This window comes from Ursus arctos, unplaced genomic scaffold (assembly GCF_023065955.2).
Source record: "Ursus arctos isolate Adak ecotype North America unplaced genomic scaffold, UrsArc2.0 scaffold_14, whole genome shotgun sequence".
Classification (NCBI taxonomy): Eukaryota; Metazoa; Chordata; class Mammalia; order Carnivora; family Ursidae; genus Ursus; species Ursus arctos.
In genome coordinates, this window is record NW_026622808.1 from 15,002,151 (window position 1) to 15,021,858 (window position 19,708).

A 19,708-nucleotide genomic window follows, 5' to 3' on the forward strand; every position below is an offset into this window, starting at 1 on the left:
CCAGGGGAAAGTGCCACCCCCCCGCACCCCAACTTCCCAGCTCACCGTGTGCCCGCGGCTCTGCTACTGGGGTCACCCTGAGGATGGGCGCCAGCTGCGCGTGCCTCAGTGCGGAGCAGGGGCTGAAGTCTGCGGGATCCGTTCAGGGAGGAACAGCTAACGGTCGTGAGTCCTTGCCGCTTGCCTGACGGGCATTGAGCGCGTGCGGAGTCACTCGTTTGAGTTTCCCAAAGCAAGTTGCTCGCTCAAAAAAAAAATTTTTTTAATGTATATATAGAATTTATATACAAAATATATATTAAAATATGTATATAATTTATATATTTAGTATATATCATAAAATTTATATCGCTTATATAATTAATACAATTTATGTATGAAACATTTATTTTATTATTGATTTATTATGTATATATATATATATTTTTTTTTTTTTTTTTTTTTGAGCACGTACTTTGTGCCCAGACCTGTTTTAGGCGCTGGGGCTGCAACACTGAAGGAAAACATATGACGGTAATAACCTAAAGAAAAAAAACAACAGGCCCCCCTCTTTGTGGTGACGTCATGTTTGGAAGATGGGGGATAAGATCGTGAACGTATCTAAATACAATGATGAGCTATGAAGTGAAGCAAACATACACCGGAGGCAGTGATTGCTCTGAATGAAAACAGGGTGAGGTGGCTGTAAGGGGCGGCGTCACGTGTGTGTCTTGCCCACCGCCCCCAGGATTAGTTACCCCTGTGGAACGAGATCTCTCAGAAGTTCACAGCGGCAGACACGGGAGTCTGGGTGCGGCTTTGCCGGCTTCTCTGCCTCAGGGTTTCGCAGCTGTCCTTGAGACTTGGGCCAGGGCTGTGGTCTCATCTGAAAGCCCATCTGGGGCCGGATCTGCATCCACGCTCGCTCGTGGCTGTTGGCAGCTCCTCACGGGCTCTTAGCCAGAGGCCACCCTCAGTTGCTTGCCTACACGGCCCTCTGACAGCTGGCTTCGTAAAGCCAGCAGGACAGGAGTCTGCGAGAAGTGGCATCCTGTCACCTTTGTCATGTCCCCCTGGTTGGAAGCAAGCCACAGGTCAGGCCACATTCAAGGCCACCAACAGGTCAGGGTCATTGACAGTCAGCCGAGGGGCTGCCTGCCAGACGCCCCCCCCCCCCCCGCCACATCAACAGGAGCTTTGCAAGGGTGGCTGTGTTGATGAGTGTAGCCCCAGCACCTGAGACCATCCAGGCACTTAGTGGGAACTAAGTGGAACTCACTGGAACTGTCTTAGTCTTATCCCCCAGCAGGCTTTTATGCTTCATTCTCCCACCCTGTGATCTGGGAGCCCTTCTGCTCTTGGCCCAGTTCCCGGTGGGGGTTCCCGGGGGTGAGCGAACAAGCAGAGGGATAGCGACACGTCAGGGTCTCGTGTGCATGCATGTGAATGCAGATCCACCAGGGCCTCCACCGCCTGCTCTCCCCTCGTCCCCTGGACCCCCTCCGGCTCTCTGGAGCCTGCCCTTCCCCCATCACTGCTGATGGTCCCCCCCTTCCCTGTGCTGCACTCCATGTCTGTCATCCCAGGGAGCTGTTAGGCCTCATTCGGAATCTCCTGCATCAGTCCCCCTGGGGGCCGCCGCACAGCAGAGGGACTTGGTGGGGGTGGCCTGCCCTCCTGCTAGAGCCCCTCAGCCTGAGCCTGGCCTTCACAGAGACAGGGGCCGCTGCCCCCTTCCCAAGCTCTAACTGCGTGCCAGGCTTTGCACCAAGCTCCCTCTACACCAAAGCTCACTGCTCACTCCCTCAGGCACATGCCCTGGTACTGCCTGATTTTACAGAGGCAGGAAGCTCCTGGGCCAGGGATTCGGAGTGAGTGAGGGACAGGACCTGGGCTTGCCACCGCAAGGCTCCGAGGCCACACCTTTAATGACCACACTCCACCGCAACTCCTGCAGACAGAGCCTCCAGGGCCGTGCCTCTCCCGTCGGATTGGGCATTCATGACGACAGAGCTATGTCTCCTCCATTAGACTAGGGGCACCTAGAAGCAGGGCCATGTCTCGCATCAGACTGGAAAGCCCTGAAATCAGAGCCATGCCTCCTAATGCAGACTGAATGCTTCAGAGGGTAGAAGCATGTCTCCCCTATCAGACTAGGAGCCTATTAAGGCATATACTCTCTCCTCCATCAGACTGAGGCTTCTGAGGTCAAGACCATGCCTGTCCCATCAGACTGTGAGTTTTAAAAGGCAAGGGTGTGTCTAGGAGCTTCTCAGGGCAGAGACTGTCTCTCCTATCAGAGTAGGAGCTCCTAGCGCAGGGCTACATCTCCGCCATCAGATTAGGAGTATTTAGGCCCCACCATGAGCTGTCCTGGTGCTCCCATCCCCCCTTCAGACTCCATGAGACAAGGGTGAGGGGGCAGAGAAGGTAGGCACCGCCCCCACGCAGGGACCCCACCTGGCTCCTTCTTAAGGTCCCACCCACGTAAAGCATATATTGTGTACGTACTGTGTGCCCTGCGATAGAATATGATTGGGCCACACGAGGAATGAGGCACTCACATGCACGTGGGTGGACCTCGGAAGCCTGATGCTCAGGGAGAGAACCGGCCACAAAAAGCCACATCGTGTGTGATTCCATTTATGTGAAAGGTCCAGAACAAGCCTATCCACAGAGACAGAAAGCGGATTAGAGGTGCCAGGGGCGAGAGAAGTGGACAGAATAGAGAGTGCTGATGGGGGCGGGGTTTCTTGTTGGAGTGATGAAAATGTTCTGAAATGAGTGGCGATGGTTGCATGAATTGTATCAAGAAAGAAAGAAAGAAAGAAAGAAAGAAAGAAAGAAAGAAAGAAAGAAAGAAAGAAGAAAGAGAGAGAGAAAGAGAGAGAGAAAGAGAGAGAGAAAGAAAGAAAGAAAGAAAGAAAGAAAGAAAGAAAGAAAGAAAGAAAGAGGCTCCAAACAGCACCCAAAAGCTCAGCAGAGGTTAGCTGTTCCCCCATCTGAGAGATGGAAAACAGCCCAGTCACCACCCCAGGTCGAGAGGGCTGGGATTCCAGACCCTGAGCCGCACCCAGGAGAGGCCCCTGATACACTTCTTCTCAGTCCACGAGGGCTGGGAAGAGGGAGGACGCTCAGCCCAGGGCCCCTGGACCACCCCACCTGCCCGCCTTTGTCCACGCAGGGCCCCACACCGCTGTGCATCATTGCGCCAAAACCCAAGAGTTCCTGTGGCTCTTTCAAGGGCACACCGCAAGGTTACCAGCCCCCCAGCCTGACTCTCCTCAGCCACCGTCTCCCGCTCCTCGCTCCTCCCGGAACCCCTTGCCAGCTCCTCTCCTTGGGGGGGGTGGAGCCCCGGGAGCAGTCAGCTCAAAAGCGCAGGAAAGTCAAACGCCGTTTGATTCTGCCTCCGGGGCCTCTAATTGCTATTCCTGACACACGCTGTAATTAGAAGGCCCCTTTCAAATATTTATACCTCAGACGGCTCGTATTTATCCAACAGGGAGAGGGTTCGGATTTGATGAGATCTGTCAACAGCTCATCCCCGAGCCAGGAATTGCCTTGCGGCTGACAGAAAACAGGACAATTACCCGCCGTGCTCCCCGGCAGTCCCCAGGGACGCTGCCTTGTCGCTGATCTGAGAGGGAGGGGTGGAGAGGTGCGAGGAGGTGCTGCAGGGGGAGGACCGAGTTCAACAGGTTCATGTGGGCAACACACCAAAGCCGGGAAGAGGAGTGTGGAAGCCCTGCTGCCGAGAGGGGCTTTGCCTGCTCAGCTCTGGACCTCGTGTCGTCACCTGGAACATGGGGCTACCAGTGGGGCAGGGGCGGAGAAATGCTGATCCCATGAAGACACACTAGTGGGTCTCGAGTGCCACCCCAGCCAGGCCACAGCAGGACGTGCAGGCAGAAATGAGCTGCATGGTGGCTCTGAGCAAGTCCTCCTCCTCTCCATGCCTCAGTTTCCCCATGGGAAAAAATAACTCCCTCTGGCAATCCTTCCTTGAGCTCTCTGGGAATTTCCTGTTAGAACCCCTGTTAGAAACCAGGAAATCAAGGCACAGACAGCATAGCCACGGCCCCGACCCACTGGGGCATTTTCCCAACAGTGTCAGCTCTGACTTCTGTCTGGTCTTCCCTCCCCTCCAAGCAACAGGCACCAGCCCACCCTGGGGGCCATGGAGGGGGGCACCAGGAGAAGGGAATCTGCAGTCCCATTCTTCCCAATCACCCCTCTCTTACTTCAGTATTAGGGGGAGCTGAGCAAGCCCCCTTGGAATGAAAGAAAACCGAGTTTGCCCTGGAATTGGCCAGCACACGTCTTTGCTTCCCTTGCCCCAAACCTCTTAGTGTCCTCGACCCCAGGCAGCTGCACCTGCCAACAGGCAGCCAGGCCAGGCGAGACCCCTCGCGCTTCTGTCCCCCCCCACCCCGCCTCCACCCCCAGAAGCCACAAAGGGACAGATGCTGAGGACACGCCAGGCACAGATACCATCTCTGTTCCCAAGGCCAGCTGCCCCAGCCCCTTCCCCCATGCTGCAATTAGTCCCCTGGGGGGGGGGGGTTGCAGAGAAGAGTCCTCTTGGGGAGAGGAGGCCAGACCCCCCTCCCTCCCATCGCCTCCCCGCTTCCTTCAGCTGCATCAATATCAGTTTTAGCCAGTGACCTCTGGAACACTCTGCTGATCAGTTGCGCCGCCAGATACTGGTTCAATTTCAACCCTCGACAGTGGTCGCTCTCACCCCCTCTGCTGGTCAGTTTCACCCCCTCTCGCGGTCACATCCAGACCCCCATTTCCCGACCAATTTCCACCTCGCCTCCCTCTCCCCCCTGCTCCCCGCCTCTGCACCTCTCCCTCTCCTGAGCAAGGTCAGCCCTGTCGGTTCCCACCTCCCGCGCTCCTCGCTCGCTCCTGCCAGCCGCGGTCCTCCGGGTCAGTGTCCAGCTGCCGCGGCCTCGGCCCCGCGACTCCCGCCCCGCACCCCCCCTCCCTCGGCGGGCAGCGGCTCCTCTCCCTTCCCAGAACAGCTGAAGGTCTCAGTCACCTCCGAGGGGGGCGCAGGGGTAGCGGAGGGGGGCGGGGGAAGCCGCGGAGGGGGAGGCGGGGAAGCCTTGACGTCGCTGCCTGGGACGCGGCCGGGGGCCGGTAGGGGCTGGGGCGTCCGCCTGCGCGCCCCCTCCCCAAAGTCCCACCTCCCGGCCGCGGCGGGGAAAGTCTCTCCGAAAGCGTGAAGGGGGATTGGAGGAGGTTTTATTTCCCTTTGTGCCGGTGGCTGGGGCCGAATCGAGGCGGCCGGGCCGGGGGCTGCGGGACCGGGGCTCCCCCCGGAGCGGAGAGGAGCGCAACAAAGGATGCGGCGCGCGGAGGTCACCGTCCCCGCGGCCCAACTTTGCGCGCGGCGCCCGCGCCCCGGGGGAGCCCGCCCGCTGCGCTGAGAACCCAGGCGTCCGGGCTGAGCCGGGGCTGGAGGCGCCCGTGGGCGGCGCTTTCCCCGACTCCCGGCCGCAGAAGGGAATCCCGGAGCTTCCCGGAGGCGGAGGGCTGCCGAGCCGCACGCGGGGACCGCGCTTCCCGCGGAAACTCCGCGCGCTTCCGCGGATGTCCCTCGCCCTGGCCCGGCCACCCGGCGCTCGGCGTTCAGGGCCCTGCGGGGCGCCCCCTTCCCCCGCCCTCCTTGCGGAGCCGGGCTAAGGTGGACTTTTGCTCTCCTTCCTCCTCTTCCTCCCTCCTCTGTCTCCTTTTCTCCTCTTTTCACCGCCTTCTCAGCCCAGCCAAGGGACACACCTGGCCTTTTTTCTCCTCCCTCTCCTCTTTCCCCTCCTCCTGTCCCCCCCCCCCTTTTCCCTGGGGACTCTGCGGAGAAAGGGGGCCGGGAAGGGGGCATGTGGGTCCCCCTCTGACAGTGGCCAGGTTTGGCGCGACACAAGCACAGATGGCCAAGTGGCTGCGGGACTACCTGAGCTTTGGCGGTCGGAGGCCCCCTCCGCAGCCGCCCACCCCCGACTACACGGAGAGCGACATCCTGAGGGCCTACCGCGAGCAGAAGAATCTGGACTTCGAGGACCCCTATGAGGACTCAGACAGCCGCCCGGAGCCGGACCCCGCCGGCCCTGGGGACTCCAAGGGCCTTGGAGACACCAAGTACGACTCTCCCAAGCACCGGCTCATCAAGGTGGAGGCGGCGGACATGGCCAGAGCCAAGGTCTTGCTGGGCAGCCCCGGGGAAGAGGTGTGTGGCTAAGTCCCAGACGTTGGGTGGCCCAGGAGACTGGGCGGAGAGGGTCAGGCTGGGTTCCCTGGATTTGGGGGACATTGATTTATGCCGGGGCACCAGCCAGACATTCCCCAATCCCCCACCTGCTTAGTGGAGTCTGATTTATGTCCTTTTCCAGGGCTACTATCTCTCTGGCCCTGCTTTGTGCCCCTGTCCTCCTGCTCCTTGCTCCCCACCTCGAGTCCCTCCCCTCAGTTTCCCCAGACAGATCTGAGTGGGTCACTCCCCTAGCGAGCCCTGGAACCCCCACCACTATGCCCCTCCTCTGTTACTATTCCCATTTCACAGAAGTGGAAACCAAGGCTCACAGAAGAGAAACAATTGGCCCAAGGTCAATGGCCCTAGTTCGTTAGAACTTGACCCAGATCTGCCTCCAATGCCCACGCTTTTTCCAGTATTTTTCCTAGAGGATCAGGGAGTGGACCCCAAACCCTCAGGGGAGACAGGATTTGAGGAGGGTCACAGGAGGCTGTGTCAGGCAGTGATTAAGAGCACAAAGGAAGGAGAGAGGAGGCAGGGACTCCAGGAAGCAGACCATCTGGGTGAAACCCTGCCTGTTACTTATCAGCTGTGTGACCCTTAGCAAGTCACTTACCATCTCTGTGCCTTGGTTTCCTGATCTGTAAAATGGGGATAATGTACTTGCTGGGTGTTGGGATTACAAGGGAACACATGTGAAATATTAAGAACAGCACGGGCAGCTGATAGACATTAAAATTATTTTTTCTTGTTTAAAGGTTTTATTTATTTATTTATTTGTTTGTTTGTTTATTTATTTATTTGAGATAGCGTGCACACAAGCGGGGTGCGGGGGAGAGGCAGAGGGAGAGGGAGAAGCAGGCTCCCCGCTGAGCACGGAGCCCAACACAGGGCTCTGTCCCAGGACCCTGGGATCATGACCCGAGCTGAAAGCAGGTGCTTAACCTACTGAGCCACCCAGGCGCCCTGACATTAAAATTCCTGAAGGAGGGAGGTGGCGCTGTGTGTCAGGGAGGCAGAGAGATGGGGAAGCTGGCATCCGTATGCAAACCCTCGTGGGGGGGAGAGAGGACCCCCGGCCCCGAGACAATGAGCTTCGTGGAGGGGAAGGGTTAGCCGTCCCAGAAAGGTGCACCGTCGCCCGGGGAGGGGTGTCTACGGCTGGGCTCGGGCCTGCCCCCCAGCCCTCGCCACTCCCTTAGTTCGCTACTTCTCTCTCTAGTTGGAACTCGACACAGAGTACTCAGACCCCTTTGATGCCCAGCCTCACCCGCCACCCTCAGATAGCGGCTACATGGAGCCCTACGACGCCCAGCGGGCCGTGAGCGGTGAGGGGGCGTGGCTTGGGGAAGGGGGCGGGGTCCCTGGTGGGTGTGGGAGCTGACCAGTGTTCTTCGCCCCCCAGAACTGCCACGCAAGGGGGTGCAGCTGTATGACACTCCCTATGAAGAGCAGGACCAAGAGCCAGGAGACGGTGCCCCTTCTGGGAGTGGACCTCGCCGGAGTCGCCTGCCTCGGGAAGACGAGCGGCCAGAGGATGAGTATGACCAGCCCTGGGAGTGGAAGAAAGACCACATCTCCAAGGCGTTTGCAGGTGCCCCTCCGACCCGGGTCTTGACCCTCCACAGGCCCTGAATGTCCACGTCCTTCCATTTCCTGCTCTGGTCATGTCCTCTGATTCAACTTACAAAATAGACCCCAAGCACCTACCACTGTGGTAGAATTCACTCTCACTAAAATGTGAATGGCTGATAACTATGAACTGCTCTTTCTAGGAGAACCTGTATCTTCTCTGAGGACAGAAACTCTTTTAGAGCACCTGTAATGCTCGCTGTGGCGCAGGGATAGGCTCTGGCGTCAGGGTAGACCTGGATTTGTGTCACTTACTTGGGTCAGGTGCCTTATCTTCTAGTCTCGGTTCCCTATAGCAGCTACAGAACAGGGGGCGTGTAAACTGGGTGCTAGAAAGTGCTCACAGGGGCGCTGTTGGGGGACAGGGTAGCAATTCTTAGTAATTATTATTAGGTGGGCTTGGGGTCAAGTCCTGAGTTGGGGAAGCATGGGCAAGGCTGTGACCTCAGTTTCCGCTTCTGTAAAAGGGTAACAATATGGTCAGCTTTAGGAAATAAAAGAACTTGGGCCAGGAAGAGTTGTGCGAACCCAGCTTGCCCCCAGAAATTGTATGACTGGGAGGGACACGGGCTCAGTGCCTCATTCTACCTGTCCGTACCTTGGGGGCGAGGGGTCTAGCTCTAGGACTTGGCCAGAAGCTACAGAACGACCAACCCCTCTAATGCATCCCTCGCTCCTGAGGTTTTGTCCCTCGTGGAACTGCCCCGCCCTCACCACATTTTGGAGTGACCACACCCCTTTCTTCTGAAGGCCGATTGGTTGCTCCTGGACCAATCCTGCCCCAGCCCTTAAACCCAGCCCCTCCTATCTTGGATTCTGATAGGTTGCCCAAACTGGCACCGCCTTCCTACTGAGAGTGCATTGGCTTGCCCGGGTCCCGCCCCCCATGTGGGTTGGACTTAACCCTTTCCTCTCTAACCCTCCCCCTCCAGTGCAGTTTGACTGTCCCGAGTGGGAAAGGACCCCAGGCTCAGCCAAAGAGCTCCGGAGACCCCCATCCAGAAGCCCCCAGCCCGCAGAGCGCGTGGACCCGGCCCTGCCGCTGGAGAAACAGCCGTGAGTGGGGAAGCTGACGTTGAAGGGGCCGGGTTGACTCCCTCCCCATCATCTCATACCAGCTGCAGACTCCCACTCCTCGGACTGGGGGGCTGGGGGAAGTATGACTCATTCATTCACTTCATTCCTTTCTTCAACTAATCTTCACTGGGTGCCAGCGCCTGCGGCGTGTCCGACACCTAGCTAGGTACAAAGCAGAGTCACGTGGTGTCTCATTCATCTGGTGTCAGATTCTGGGTTCAAATCTCTGCTCTGTATCTCTTGGCTGTGTAGCTTTGGACAAGTCACTTAACCTCTCTGAACCTAGATGCTCAAAACCCCCAAGACGGTGCCCGGCTCAGACAGAGTAAAAGGGGATGTCCTCCGTTCACTCGGGTGACGCTCATGACCCCGAGAGTAAAGAGACGGAAATCATCCTCACCCCCAGGGGATCTTGGGATGGAACTAGGAGGAGCGGGATTTTGAGGGGGTCCCAACTTTGGGCTGGAGTGCGGTGCACCGGCTGGGAGGGTCTGGGCCTTCTCTGTGTCTCTAGCCTAGCAATTCCTCCAGGAACTCCCTGAAAGCCCATTGAGCCCAGCCCGACGAGGTGGGGAACGAGATATTTCCTTTAAAGCCCTCCAGTCCAAAAGACACCGCGATGTGTTCCCCACAGTTATTCCCAAACCCCTGAGGTGGGCCATACAGAACCGACTGAGGAACACTGAGGTGCAGAGGGAGACGCTTCTTCTCTGTTCAGTTTTTTTTTTTCAATACAAAACCCACGAAGTCTGTTTGGCGCTCCTCTGTCTGTGACCTTGCTCGCACCTGCTGACCTCTCTCTGAGCACATTCAGTACAAATATTAAGTAAAGGACGGTACAGGGGGGTGAGGGTATCGGTTGTGGCAAATCTCCAGAAAACCAGATGCAAGTGATTCAACTTGAGGGCTTAGGGAAGGGGAAACAAGACCCTGGGGACCCAGCCTAGGGCGTCTGTAAAGATCAAGGTCAGGTGTATCTATGGAACTGGACGGAGCAGCTCCACGTGGCCCCGGGCTCAGCTGCCTGGCAGGAAAAACCGTATCTGCCTGAAAACCAGGCTCCCCTTGAGAAACCCAGGGGAATTGTTCTCACTTGTTTGCCTGAGCTCCCAAGTCCTGGACAGGGCGGCGCCTGCACCAGCTCCCAGGGGGTGTTTGCCAGGGGATCGCCCTTTATGAGACATCTGCCCCCACCCCTAGGTGGTTCCACGGCGCCCTGAGCCGGGCGGATGCCGAGAACCTCCTGTCTCTTTGCAAGGCGGGCAGCTACCTCGTGCGGCTCAGCGAGACCAGTCCCCAGGACTGCTCCCTGTCCCTCAGGTGAGGCCCCAGCCCCCTGAAGGCACCGAGGCTCACAGGGCTAATTCCTGGGAGCAGAGGGTGGCGCCCGCAGCCAGTGCACGGAGCTTCCAGGGCTGCCCAGCAAGGCTTTGGAACCCTGGAGGGGATTTCTGGGACCAGTGAGCGGGCCTTCCGGGGTCAGAGGGTGGGGCTTCCAGGGAGGCCACAGGCATGGTTCCGACCGAGAGTGAGCACCCTGTCACCGGAGGTATACAAGAAGGTGGAGTGGTTGTGATCCAGGACGTGGGTGAGGTGGGGAACTAGATAGTTCCTTTAAACTCCTCCAGTCCAAAAGTTGAAGTATATCTACTTGTGTCTATCGGGGCCAGAATCTCCGAGTGGCCCTGTAGGCATTTGAGTTTGAGATCCTGATTCTACACGCTTCTCTGCCTAGGATTCTAAGTGTGTCTGATTATACAAGCCCCCAAATTTGACTAAGGATCTGAGTGTGAGATTCCTAAAAGGACAAGACTGAAGAGGGCTTGGAGAATAGTTTATATATATATTTTTAAAGATTTTATGTATTTATTTGAGAGAGAGAGAGCATAAGAGGGGGGAGGGTCAGAGGGAGAAGCAGACTCCCCGCTGAGCAGGGAGGCCTACGTGGGACTTACTCTAGAATCATGACCTGAGCCAAAGACAGTTGCCCAACCAACTGAGTCACTCAGGCGCCCCTGGAGAATCAGTTTAAATCCTGCCTCTATCACTTTATAGCTGTGTTACCTTAGCTAAATTCCTCAGCCTCTCTGGGTTGAGATACAAATAGCACCTATTTCATGGTAATACTGCCATGATGAAATGAACACACACACACACACACACACACACACACACACACAGAATTGTTGAGACTAGTGCCCTGGCAACAGGAAGTGTTTCATTCATATTAATGATGATAAGATCATTCCCAGGTTCCATGTCATTCCACTCACCAGAGATGGAAGAGAGGAAAGGGACCCCAGGCTGAGGGTTAAGTTGTGGGGAGCCCAGGAAGGGTAGCGGAAGGGCTCGGAAGGTTTGGAGAAAAAGTGCAGCCTGTCTTCGGGGGAGCAGCAGCCACCGGGTAGGATGTCCAGCCTGCCTTTAGAGCGGATGGGGGGCAAGGCATCCCTGCCACTGGGGAACAAGCCCAGAGCTTGGCACCCAAGTGGTGGTTTAGCAGAAGTATTTGGGAACGCCAGCCACCAGCTCCTGGCGGCCACAGTGTGTGTGGGGGGCTTTAGGGTCGGAGCGCATGAGCCGGTCTGGGGTGATCAAGGCACTCTGTGACGCCTGTCCCCCAGGAGCAGCCAGAGCTTCCTGCACCTGAAGTTCGCACGGACCCGACAGAACCAGGTCGTGCTGGGTCAGCACAGCGGCCCCTTCGCCAGCGTGCCGGAGCTGGTCCTCCATTACAGCTCCCGGCCGCTGCCTGTGCAGGGCGCTGAGCATCTGGCCCTGCTGTACCCCGTGGTCATGCAGACCCCCTGACCTCAGCACCTTCAGCCCCTGCCCTGCACCAGGCAGGCCCGGAATCACTGGCTGCAAACGCTAGAGGTCTTTCCAGAGACTCGCCACCCCTCCAGGCCCTGGGTCTGCCTTCTTGGCCCTCTCTTGGGTGCTAGGGTCCAGAATTGTGTCTCCAAGCACTCGTCTGGCCTGGAAAATAAATAAGTTATTGTGTGTTTCAAGTGTCCTTTCTGGGAGGCAGGGATCCCAGCCCCAGGGAAAGGAAAGGGTGAGTGACCCTTAGAACCTTGGGGGAAGGGCATCCCCAGCTCCACTTGGGAGATGAGCTAGGGGTGAAGCCTGAATTGCTCACAGGGGTGGGCGGGGGGGAGGGATCACAAGTAAGAGAGCTAGGAGTAGGCAGGGAGAGAGCATATGAGGTCAGAGGAAAACCTGGACACAGCTGATACAGACAGATACAAAGATGGAGAAACCGAGGGGTGAGCTCTCAGGCCAGCCCTGCCCCCACCCAGCCCCTCTCTCACACCCGGGCAGGCAGCCGTGGCCTGATGCTGCTGCTGAAAGGACATCTGTCCCCATGGTAACAGCAGAAGTGGGGGAGGGGAGCAGATCCCAGCTGGTGTCACTTCAAGGTGACAGTTGGACAGGAGACCCGGGGGGCTGATAAACTCCAGGGAGCCCCAATGTCCCCCGTCACCTTTCATCTCCAACCCGACCCCGGGGGGGGGGGGCGGTTTCCAGCTCAAGGCACTGTGTGGAGATCGGGGGCATCACGTCTCTGCTAATTGGACATGACTCTCCAAGGATAAGAGGAGGGAGCTGGCCAGTCATCACAGAGTCCCCTCACCACAGTGGCTCACCCCAGCCATCACGAGGCTCAGGAACCCCCAGACCACCCCTCAGATATCTTTAACACCCCAAAAATCACAAAATCCGGCTTTCCTTTATAAGCCTTTATTGACTGCTTTAGGGGTGAGGGAGGAATCCGGCATTACAGTAATGAGGCCGGGGTCTTGGGCTGGGCTGTTGAACTCCCTGTCTCTTTGGTAAATCAGTCACATTTTCACGTGGCCATTGGTGGGAGGGGGTCTTTTCTGGGGTTTCGAGTCCTCTTCCCACTTGAAGGAGCCCTCTTGGCCACTGCTGCCCAGAGGGGCGTGGGTTAGGGGAGTCGCCGACAGTAGATATGGGGTGACTCGACCTGGGGCTGGGGCAAGGCTTCTGGGCCAGGCGCTGCTGGGGGCTGGGAGGCTGGGGAAAAGAGATCGAATAGAAGCTCTGACTCTTCTGGTTCGCCCTGGGGCTGTCCAGCACCTTCCCCTCCACACGCCACGCCTTAGTCTTCTTTGGGGCCCCCCGGGGCTGGTAAAGGACGTTCCCATAAAGAGGATGCCCTGCAAGGGTGGGAGGGAGGGATGACACAGACTAAGAGAGGGAAATCACATGAGACAGCCTGGCTTTCTCCAGCCTACCTCCGCGTCTACAAAACATGAGCGTTGGAGCCAGACTTCTCCATTTATTCCCCTTCTCTCGCCCACCCCGCGCAGCCCCACCCGCCCTCCTTCCAGAAGGCACAGATGCGGCGCGCACTGCGTCCCTGTCAAGCGGGTGCAGTTCCTCCCTCCGACACGCGGGGGCAGGGGCGCCGGCGGAACGCGTCTGCCGCCCTCCCCGCCACCTGCGCGGTTACCTGAGTCCTCGCGCCGGCTGCGACGGCGGCCCCAGACACAGGCGCTCAGCGCGATGGCGGCCACGGCCACGCCCCCTGCCACCAGCGGCGCCACCAGGAGTCCTGGGGGAGGGGGAGTGCGGGACGGTCTGACGGGGAGCGGGGCGCGGGGGGCGGGGGGCGGGGCGGGGCTGGCGGCGGGACTCGCGGCCGGGGCTCACCTGAGTCGGTGGAGGTCTGGTTCGTGGGCAGGCCATCTGTAGAGAAGAAACCTGTGTCTCGGAGGTGCTCACCTTCGAGTCCAGCCTCCACCCTTCAGGGTCAGAGCCTCCCTACCCCACGGGGGACGTCAGGATTCCGCCCCTGCCATGCTGCGTGAGTCCGGGCAGGTGTCCCTCTGGACCTGTTTCCTCTTCTGAAAAACGAGGCGGCCCATTTCTGCCTTGCTCGATTAGTGCAAAATAATCGCCAAATGGATTTTTTTCATCATGAGCTCCATCATCCTTGCCATGAACCCCGTCACCCCATAATAGGCTCCACCATTCCCATCACAAGCCTTGTCACCCCCATAAGCCCCCTCACTGACATCATGAGCGCCATCATTCCCACCATGAGCTCCACGACCCTGGTCACGGGATCCATGATCTTTATGGCTCCTGTTTTTTGAGCTCAACTCTGCTGTCAAGCCCATTTCACGTACAAGGAAACTGAGTCTCAGCCTGAGTCACTTGCCTGGGGTCACGCACCCAGGCAGCAACAGTGCCCTGCTTTGAACATAGGTGCTGCTCACCTCAGTTCCCTTTCCTTTTCTGTTTCAGGAAAAAACAAAAGAAAGAAAGGAAAGAAAGAAAGAAAAAGCTTATACTGGCCTGAACTCATGAGTCTTGATGAATAATCAGCATAATAGACATAAATAATCACTTAGGTTTACTGAGGGCTTATCGTGTTCCAGACCCTGTAATAAACTTTTTCGATATAATTACTTCAAAGGCACCTAACCCATAGCGAAGGAAACAGGCACTGAGGGGTCAAGTTACTGGCCCAAGGTCACACAGCAAGTGAACAGCAGAGTGGGGACATGTTTCCAGGTCTGTGTAGTTGATACACGCTCCAGCCAAAGGCTCCTGGTGTGACTAAGATGAGGCCAGTGCCCCTGACCTCTTCGTCTTGTATGTTTTAAAGTTGGCGTTGAGGGCCGTCTGGGTGGCTCAGCCGGTTAAGCGTCTGCCTTTGGCGCAGATCGTGATACCGGGGTCCTGGGATCGAGCCCTCGACTCCACGGGGAGCCTGCCTCTCCCTCTGCCTCTCTCTCTCTGTGTGTCTCATGAATAAATAAAATCTTAAAAAAAATAAAGTTGGCATTGGTCCCTGGGGGCTACCAAGCAGCTGTTGTGGGGGTGGGGAGAGCCAGCTGTGTGGAGCTGGATGCATGCCAGTCCGTGTCCCTGCAGATGCGGACAACGCGCAGCCTGGTGCCTCTGCTCCCCAGATTCTGCTAATTGCTAATTGGCCCTCTCAGCCCTAGAAGGTGGGAGCAGGCAGGACAGCCGCAGCGCACAGCCCTAGAGGCGGACGGTGGGAGGGTCCTGCCAAATGGAGAGGAACGGGCATCTCTTTGGGCCAGGCGCTGGGGAGCCACCCCATCCTGCCTCATGGGTCCAGGCATGTGCCCGAGGCCCTCAGGAACCACCCAGAGAGCGGGAGCCCCATCTGGGTCAGCTGGAGTCTCCAGGCCCTACGCAGGGTTTGGCCCAAAGTGGGGAGTCATGCAGAGGAGGGGGAGTGTATGAGCTGGGCTCTCAAGAAAGTCAGCTGCATCCCTGGCTCGTGTGTGTGGCTGGACACGCCTTGGCCTCCTCTGGGCCTCAGCTTTCTCTTCTCTAAATGGAGGCAGCTGGCTTAGCTGATCTGGGAAATTCCTTCCAGCCTTGACAGTCAATGGCTTTCAATGTGGATTCTAGAATTCTAGAATTATCTGTCTTTACACACTCTTGAGACTGAAAAATTCTAAAAGCCTATTTAAAACATTTAAGATACTGCAATGCTAAGATTCTAGAATCATCTATCCCTTTACGTCAGTGTTTTTCAACCTTTTTTCATTATCACCCCCCCAAAGAGACTTTTCAAATCCTACTTTGTTCCCCCGTGACATTTTAGTACCACAGATACAGTGTGAATCTCTTTATGTACACCTATGCTTTATACCTAAAAAAGTAAAATTTTCATTGCTCCCCAAGAACCAATTCTTGCCTCCTTAGGAGCAAGATTCCCCATTGAGAGTGCTGTCGTTCTAAGAGCCTAGAATTCTGTCTCTAGGATTCTAGAACTGCAAGATCCTGTTTTGTGGTTCGAGATTCTAGAATTGTCTGAGGCACAACAGAAATGTGTGCCTACGTTGGCCAAAGACAAGTTGTAAATTGTTCACAGTGGCCTTATCCGTGATTGCCGGATGCCCACCCACAGGAAATCGGACTGACGGATCGTGGTGGGTCTACAGCAAAGAGAAAGAACGTCCCGCTCTTGCATGACCAAGATGGCCATGCTTTCGGGCTGAGTGGGAGAGTCGATGTTGAATGAAGAAAGCCAGACACAGAAGAGCACGCACCCTGCGATTTCCCTTAAGTAGCGCACAAAGCCAGGCCAAAGACATCTATGCAGCTAGAAGTCAGGATAATGCGCTGCGCACGCGTTGGGGGAAGGGCTCTGGGAGGCAGGAAATCTTGTTTCTTGAGCTGGGTCGTGGTGCAAGGGGCGGGCTCAGGCTGTGAATATCCAGTGCTGTGGTCCGAATGTGTCCCCCCTGCCATTCCTCCGTGGAGTCCTAACCCCCGGAGGTGCTGGAAGGAGGAGGTGGGAGCTCAGAAGGTGATTGGGTCCTGAGCCCTCCCGAATGGGATGCGTGCGCTTATAAAAGACACCCCACAGGGGCGCCTCGGTGGCGGTGGCTCAGTCGTTAAGCGTCTGCCTTCGGCTCAGGGCGTGATCCCAGCGTTATGGGATCGAGCCCCACATCAGGCTCCTCCGCTAGGAGCCTGCTTCTTCCTCTCCCACTCCCCTGCTTGTGTTCCCTCTCTCGCTGGCTGTCTATCTCTGTCGAATAAATAAATAAAATCTTAAAAAAAAAAAAAAGAAGACACCCCCACACATCCTGCCTCTTCCTCCGCGTAGGACACAGTGAGAGCGCCAGCTACGAGGCAGGGTGAGGGTCCTCACCAGAGCACAACCACGCTGGTCCTGGTCTTGGACCTCCAGCCCCCCAAACTATGACAAATAAGTTTCTGCTGTCTTTAAACCGCCCTGTCTGCAGTATTGCCGCCCAAATGGACGAAAGCCTCCACCATTCACGAAGGTGGCCACTCACAAAATGTGCTTTTTTTCTGTGTGTCATGGATACTTTAATAACATGCTTTTTAAAAAGATTCTGGGATGGTGTTTAATCAAAACTCCAGAATTACACGTATTCAAGAGTCTTCGTGATTGTGATATTCTAGAAGGCTCAGCAAACTACAGCCTGTGGATCCAATTAGGCCCACTGCTTGTTTTTTTAAATAAAGTTTTATTGGAGGCTAGCCCCACCCATTCACTCCTGTCCAGTCTATGGAGGCTTTCACGCTTTCCCGGCAGAGGGGAGTCATTGCAACACAGAACACAAAGCAAACAGTATTTACTCTGTGGCCCTTGACATTGTTTGCTGAGTCCTGGTCTAGAAAGATACGTTCCAGCGTGTCTTTGGTTCTGCAATTCTAGATTTTGATGTTCTTGAGTTTGCAGGATCTCTGTTTCTAAGAATCCGATTGGAAGAATTCAGAGTTTATGTTCCTAGGAGTTAGAGATTCTAGAGTCTTAAGATCCTATCAGTTCCAAGAGCCCACTTCTCCCCTCCACTTGCTCCCGTACCTTTCTTCACCAGGAGCTGCGTGCCATTGCCCCGCTCCACCTCCAGCTTCGGAATCTCCACGGCCACGCCGCACACGTAGTGCCCGCTGTCGTTGAGGCTCACGCGGTCCAGCTGCAGGGTGAGATTGCCGGGCGGCTTCCAGGAAAGCTGCCTCCGGGGCCCACAGACCCGCAGGCTGAGGCTGCCATTGGTGATGTGTGGCTCACACAAGGAGACGCCGTCCTTGGTCCACTCAACACGGAGCCTCTCCCACGCCTGGGACTGTATCACCTGGCAGGCCAAGGTCACCTGGCTGCCCCGCGTCACCTGCAGCTCCTTGGGCTCCTGCTGCACTCTCAGGCCTGTGGCTCCTTGCAGGACTAGGGGGTACAAGAAGTGAGTAAGGCTGTTCTGTGTGTGTGTGTGTGTGTGTGTGTGTGTGTGTGTGACTTACTCCCCTAGTGAGCCCACAGGGCTGAGGCTATGTGATCTTGCAAAGATCAAAGCCTTCTTCTTTTTAAAAAAGATTTTATCTATTTATACGACGGCGTGAGAGGGCACAAGCAGAGGGAGCAGTAGAGGTGGAGGGAGAAGCAGGCTCCCCGATGAGCAGGGAGCCAGACGCAGGGTTCGATCCCAGGACCCTGAGTTCATGACCTGAGCGGAAGGCAGACGCCCAACCATCTGACCCATAGGCGCCACTCAAAGTCTTCATTTGTGAAATGGGTTTAATTTTCTTCTGGCACTTGTCAGATTTCAGGGTGCACTCTATGACCAGTCCAGCTCTCGGCACACAAGTATCGCCTTGTGTGTGCCACGCCCTGTTCGGGACACCGCAGACACAGACACAGACCTGATGAAGACAGACAGAAATTCCTGCCGCCCTGGAGCTGACAGTCTGGGAAGAGAGAGAGAGAGACACACACACAGGATGTCGTGAAGTGAGAATCCTGTTGGAGAATAAGGATGAGTGAGAGAGAAGCTACTTATGGAGGGTGGTCAGGGAAGGCTTCTTGCAGGAGGTGGTGTTTGAATGGAGATCAGAATGGTAAGAAGTAGCCAGTCATGGGAAGAAAGGAAAATGGAGGAAGAGCACTCCAGGCAGAGGGAGCAGGCCATGCAAAGGCCCCGGGGCACAACCATGCCAGGTATGTTAGAGAAAGAGCAAGGGGGCCCCTGTGGCTGGAGCAGAGTGACTGAGGGGGAGAGAGGGAGGAAGTGGAATTGGACAGGGCGGCTTATACAAGGCTTTGCAGGCCACAGGGTGGAAGTGGGGAGGTGGGGGTGGGGAAAGGGGAGCAGTTTGCTTTTTAATTTAAGTGTGATGGGAAACCAGGGGAGCAGGGGAAAACATGGTCCAATTTAAATTATTTATTTATTTATTTATTTATTTATTTATTTTGAGAGAGAGAGCATGTGAGCAGGGGGAGGAGAATTTCATGCAAACCCCCTCCCCCCCAACTGAGTGCGGAGCCCAAATATCAGGATCTCTCGACCAATGAGATCAGGATCTCAGCTGACATGGAGTCGACGCTCAACCGAGCCACCCATGCGCCCCCCAATTTAAGTTTTAAGAAGATCACCCTGACTGCTGTGGTAAGAACAGACAGTGGGGTGGGGGTGGGGGCCAGCGGTGGCTGGGGGTGAGGGTCCATAGTAATGGGGGCTGGACCCTGGAAAAAAGCGATCAGCAGCTGAATAGATTGAGGGAGGAAAAGAGGGTTGGGAGCAGATTTGCAAGGTTTTAGCCTCCGGGACTGTGGGAGTGGCGGTGGCTTTGGGCCCATATGGAGGACCCTGACAGAGGAGCGGGGCTCGAGTAGAAGAATGAGAGTTTGCCTTGGGTCCCGAGATATCTGCGGTGCCTGTCAGACCCCCTAGAAGGGGTGCATTTGGATCAAGTTGCTGGCATTTGAGATGCAGCTGATGCTAGAGAGAGGAGATCCAGGCGGAGGGAACAGCAGGTGCAAGGGCCCGGAGGTGGGATGGAGTTTGGTGTGCTGGAAGGAAGGAAGGAAGGAAGGAAGGAAGGAAGGCAGGCCAGCAGGCCAGACAAGAGTGAGAAAGGGAATGCTGTGGAGGCTGGAGATGAGAGACGCCTGCAGGGCCAGCTCACACAAGCCTGGTGTGTAGGTCGCGGTGCGAGTTTTACTCTAGGGACCCACTCTGAGGATCCTGCTAGAACCCTTTACCCCTGAGTATCAGAGAGAAACAGGCCCTATTTAGCAGAGCAGAGAGATTGGTTTCCAGGGTCTTGGAGCCAGGGGTAGGCTGCTGGGGTGATGGACAACAGGAGGGAGGGCGGAGGGGAGGGGGGCCCAATACTCACCCCAGAACTGCACCAGGAAGACCAGCGCTGAGCCCAGAGACTCCATTCCTGGCCCACCAGGCCCCCCTCTCCTGGCTGGCGCCCCACTCCCACCCCACC

At 56.5% G+C, this 19,708-nt stretch overlaps 2 protein-coding genes across 2 annotated transcripts; one reads left to right on the top strand and one right to left on the bottom strand.

The window, feature by feature from the left end:
- Positions 1-5,536: 5,536 nt before the first annotated feature.
- SHD (Src homology 2 domain containing transforming protein D) lies at positions 5,537-11,937 on the top strand. The gene is made up of 6 exons (XM_026480761.4): positions 5,537-6,211; positions 7,458-7,563; positions 7,641-7,829; positions 8,800-8,923; positions 10,145-10,264; positions 11,569-11,937. The coding sequence occupies exons 1-6, from the start codon at positions 5,915-5,917 to the stop codon at positions 11,753-11,755; spliced, it is 1,023 nt and encodes a 340-aa protein (XP_026336546.2). The 5' UTR covers positions 5,537-5,914; the 3' UTR covers positions 11,756-11,937.
- Positions 11,938-12,789: 852 nt separating this feature from the next.
- Positions 12,790-19,655, bottom strand: TMIGD2 (transmembrane and immunoglobulin domain containing 2). Its single transcript, XM_044377815.2, has 6 exons — positions 19,610-19,655; positions 17,301-17,660; positions 13,625-13,660; positions 13,425-13,526; positions 12,936-13,128; positions 12,790-12,877 (listed from the first exon to the last, which is right to left on the bottom strand). The coding sequence occupies exons 1-6, from the start codon at positions 19,653-19,655 to the stop codon at positions 12,790-12,792; spliced, it is 825 nt and encodes a 274-aa protein (XP_044233750.2).
- Positions 19,656-19,708: the final 53 nt, after the last annotated feature.